The 5,000-nt window shown below is 45.5% G+C and overlaps 1 protein-coding gene across 1 annotated transcript in view; it reads right to left on the bottom strand.

Annotated features, from left to right (window-relative positions):
• klf12a (Kruppel like factor 12a) overlaps positions 1-5,000 on the bottom strand; it is a 56,998-nt gene that overhangs the window by 10,596 nt on the left and 41,402 nt on the right. The window contains exon 4 of the mRNA XM_063211568.1: positions 3,224-3,362. Within this exon, the coding sequence (XP_063067638.1) occupies positions 3,224-3,362 (139 nt within the window). The remainder of the gene's footprint in view (positions 1-3,223; positions 3,363-5,000) is intronic.

Here is a 5,000-nt window from a genome sequence, read left to right as displayed (position 1 = left end):
GTGTGAAATCCAACACATGCAATTTGCAGCTGCCATAGTTAGGTTCTGATTCCTATCTACAAATGCACTGTTTCCAGTCAAAAATGACTGTCCTCTAACAGAATCATTAGCAATACATCATAAACCTATTTTTTATTTACATGGATATGTTTTCATGACAAGTGATGAAGTATTACTTTAGGCCTACAGTCCAGCATATGCATATTATTAAATTCAAAAAGTGAAAGCTCTTCAGCACAGCATTATCGTCAAATTATCGTTATCGTGAAAATTCTAAAAATTATCGAGATAACTTTTTTTGCCCATATCGCCCACCCCTAGTGTGTTCACATACGTCGATGTCCGTCAGCACACACTCATCTGCTCTGCCGCTACTGTAGCACCTGCTGCCTTTCTGATTGGCTACATGGGGAGCCGTATGTTTGTGTGTCAGAGAGAGATTGTGTGTTTGGGCACAGGACAGTCCAGTGTAGGGTGACCAGCTGTCCGGACTTCGGCCGGACAACCCCGCCCCTTAACTTTCTAACCTAGCGTCCTTGCGCGCACCCATTGCTTCGACTTGCCGAATCCCCGCCTCCGTGGAGAAAACAGTGAAGTTGGCATTCTAAACTGTAGGCAGAAATCAGGGAACAGCGCTGCCATCTTACCTCAGACTAAATTCAGCTGCCAACAGCAGTTTTACTTGTAAAACAATATTTTTGGGGGGAAGGATTTTCGCATTTCATTATCTCACTCCGATAAAGGAGTCATCAGTACCACTAACTTAATATTGTATCAGAGACGGCAGGTTACGATAGACAAATCCTTCCGTTGTTGTCTGTGTAGGCTATTTCGTTTTTTTATTATTTTTTTATGTATTTTGGGTAGTCATGCATTCGTAGGCCTAATAGCCAACAATTAATTTGATTAACTTTGAGGTCAGAAGTGTGTTTATCAGCGGTGTTTTAAGGGAGGCAAACCGCTTCTGTCAACCTTTTTTTCATGCAGACGCTGGATGGAGCCCAAAATACAGACAGCGCCCGTGCAGAAAGACGTTTCTTTGCCCTGTTTGTAAAGTTGTGAGAACCCTCGTATCGTTGTAAAGGCATTTAGCGGACAAACTTAGTTGCACCATGCGTTGCCACCAGTGCAGGAAAAAATAGGAAACAGACAGTAGACAATAATATAGTTACCTTATTTAACTTTCATACAGTCAGTTAATGAACTTCATATAGGGCTATTGCACGGAGATTTCCCCGACATAAGGCGACAGCAATACAGTTAATTCGCTGGGCGAAGTATGGGGTTATATCTGGAGTATCATGGCGGCCGCAGATATCGGAAACGTGACCGACTGTCAAGGTCTAGTTTGCGTCAATGACGTTGCCTCGCATCTCGAGGCCATATGCAAAAGGCTAGGAGGAAAGGAAAGACAAAGAGAGGGACACACGGACGTCGTGAACAGGTCGTAAAAACGGACCGATGGCCACCCTAGTCCAGTGTCCAGTGAAGCCAGGCATCTCAGAAAACAACCTGACTACCACCCACACACAATGACCCTTTCACATTCCCCCCACTCACACACACACATACACTGACTACTTTACCTACCATTTCACCTGCCCCCACTCAAGCAGTCAAAGACACACACACTATTGTATACAGACATGCTTGCCCACACACACACGCATACGCACACACGTACACACACACGCGCACACACACACACACACACACACACACACACACACACACACACACACACACACACACACACACACACACACACGCACGCACAGGCCAATTAACCACTGCCTCGCTCACCTCCCCTCTCCCACTCTCACACCTGTCCATTACCGTATGTCCATATCAGCCCACTCACTCAATTACTGAGTCGCTCTCCTTCCCACACTAACTCACCCGGCCATTCATTTGACCACTCTGACACACACCTGCAGGGACCAATTATGACTCCACACCAGGTTTCAACAGAGTTTGGGGGTTGGTGAAGATGTTAGAAAGCCTTTGTTGTTGGGGGTTCAGGGGTTGTGAAAGTACAGTGCTTTAAAAGTGCAATTTGAACACAAAATGAGGACATAAGGGTTTGATGTACTAGCTCGGAGGCTTTGGCTTCAGGTCCCCCTTGGCTCTTGGGCCCCTGGGCCTGGGCCCCTTATGCCCTTGCAGTAATCCGTCCTTCCACAACTGCCTTGTCTTACTCACCTGCCTAACCACTGAAACACTTACTTGCCAACTCACCTGTCCTGGGGTGCATTTCTCGAAAGCGTAGTTGTTAGCAGTTAGCAACTTGGGTAGTTGCCAATGGGAATTTGCATTGCAACCAACAAAGTAGCTAGGTTAGTTAGCAACTATGGTTATGAGAAATGCACCCCTTCTCAGTCACTCGTTTGCGCCACTCACCTGTCCTGGTTAGCCATTTCAACTTGCCCATCTAGCCCCACCTACACAGTCATATTGTCCACTGGCTCACTCGTGTGCAGCATGTATCCTGTGTGCCTATTCGTTTGCTACCCACTTACCTCCAACTAGCTGACTCAGTCGGTGGCCCCTCTTATCTACCACACCATCTGCCCCACCCACTCACTCTCTCAGCCACCTACTTATCTGTCCTACTGACCTGGCAACCCGTTAGTTACTGTGGAAAGTGTGGTCGAGCACGCACACATGCACATACACACACGCGCACACGCACACAGACACTAAGAACTTGTTCACAGAGTGCACAAGGAGAAATAATGTAGAGGCCATGTACACTCTCTCTCACACTCTCTCTTACTCTTTCTCTCTGCTCCTTCCCCCTGCTCCTTCCCCCTACACACACGCACTCACACACACTTAAGCCTGGCTCAAACTACACGACTATCGCGCCGATTCTCGGCTGAAAACCCCCCTTACGACAATCGCTGGAACGTTACCCCCCCAGGACCATCGCAAGCGATTGTCGGGAAAGATTTCCTCGTCGTGAGCGACGTTCTGAGATAGAACTTTGGCAGCTCAAAAAGTCGCCGATCGCTAGTCGTAGAAATCAAACAGTGTTTGATATTTGCGAATGGAAATAGAACATCGGGCATTGTCTCGGTTGCTGCGAGCAGCGACAAGATTGACAGTTGCGATTCTCTTCTAGTGTGCGGTGCACCCCGACGCCAAAATCGGACACACAATCGCTAGTCGTGTAGTTTGAGCCTGGCTTTACACACACACACATGAGGAGAGGAGTACTCACTCTTGCACGGCGCGTGCGATGGACAGCGCGGTAGATCCGGTCTCGTTGACGCTGTCCAGGGTGACATTGGGCAGGTCGTCATCATCACTGTCACTATGGCATCGTCGCGGAGACGGCCTATCAGGGACGCGGTGGGAAACTAACAGGGGACAAGAAAGTGCAGAGAGGTGTTAAAGTGACATAGGCTACATTCATACATACATACAGTACAAAACATACAGCACACATGCGCGCGCACACACACACACACACAGACACACACGCATACACACATACAGTTGAGGACGATATTACTAGCCCCTCTCCTGAAATTAGACATATCTCTTCATTGATCATTGAGAATGATCATTATTAATAAATGTGTGTTATTCTGGAAACAAATACACCATGGAGATAGTATCCAATAAGTTAAATTTGAACTTTTCCATTTTCACAATGAGTTTAAACAAAAAAGTGTAAAAATGGCAAGGACAAAATTATTAGCCCCCTTATCATTAATAGTCAATACAGTGCCATTTATGAACAACAATTGACACCAGGCACTTTGATTAGTTGTTAACTATGTTGGCACATGTCCTACCAGGGATTTTGGCCCATTTTGTTCATCGCAAATAGTTAAGCTGGTCCAAATGGCATGGATGTTGAGGATGGACATTCATTTTCAGCACTCTTCAAATACTATCTAAATGATTGAGGTCTGAACCACTCCATGATCATGGTTTTAGTATCCTTGAGGAACATTTGAACTATTTTGGATGCAAGTTTTGGGTTATTATCTTATTGAAAGATCCAGTGAAGATCTTAGCTCCCTCTATGAGCATATTTTTGCAAGGTCACTTTCCACATTCTATCATAATTTTCAGTTTTTATGGTGCCGTACACCCAAACAAGGTTTCCTGTAGCTGAGGCTGCCACAGAATGATGCATCCACCACCATGTTTAATTGTGGAAACCATCTTATAACGATTCAAGGCCTATCCCTTTCTTCACCTGACAGAAGCAGAATTCATGCATCGAAGCAGGTGCAATTGAATATCATCAGATGAAAGCAGAGATGTTCAAAACTCATTTTTGACTTTCAAATGTTCACAGGCAAAGCTCAATAACACTCGGATATGCACTGCCTTTAGTAAAGGGGTTCTTCTGTGATGATGGCCCCAAAGCCCAAGATGATGACAAGCCCTAACAACTGTCTTTCTTGGTGGGGGAAAAAACTCCAGGTGAGGCCAGGTCAATAACAATCATCTAGGCAGGTGTCCAATGCTTCTTTGGTCTAATGAGGCCAAGCAGTTTCTACAGTTACACACAGTGGCGGGGCATCAAGTTTAGTCTGTTATTCAGCCTCAGACACAGGGAGTCTGGGTCTGAATCTGGATTGCTGGGTCTTCCAACAACTTTGTAACCCAAAGCATACATTTAGATTAGTTCAGAGGTTCTTCAAGGACACTAAAACCATGATATTGGAATCGCCTGCTCATAGTCCAGTCCTCAATCCCACTGAGAGTCTGTGGTTAATGTCTATGCTCAGCATCCATGCGATTTGGACCAGCTAGAACACTTTGCAGTGAAGAAATGGGCCAAAATCCCTAGTGGGGCATGTGCCAACCTAGGTAGCAACTTATCAGAGCCTGTTGTCAGTTTTGGTTCATAAATGCCGCCATATTGACTATTAATGATCAGGGGGCTAATAATTTTGTCCTTGTCATTTTTGCCCTTTTTTGTTTAAACTCATCGTAACAATAGAAAAATCAAAATTCAACTCATTGAACATTATCTC

The sequence above is a fragment of the Engraulis encrasicolus genome, chromosome 12, assembly GCF_034702125.1.
Source record: "Engraulis encrasicolus isolate BLACKSEA-1 chromosome 12, IST_EnEncr_1.0, whole genome shotgun sequence".
Lineage (NCBI taxonomy): Eukaryota > Metazoa > Chordata > Actinopteri > Clupeiformes > Engraulidae > Engraulis > Engraulis encrasicolus.
Note: the sequence above shows the minus strand (reverse complement) of the source record. Positions and strands in the feature narration are given on the sequence as shown.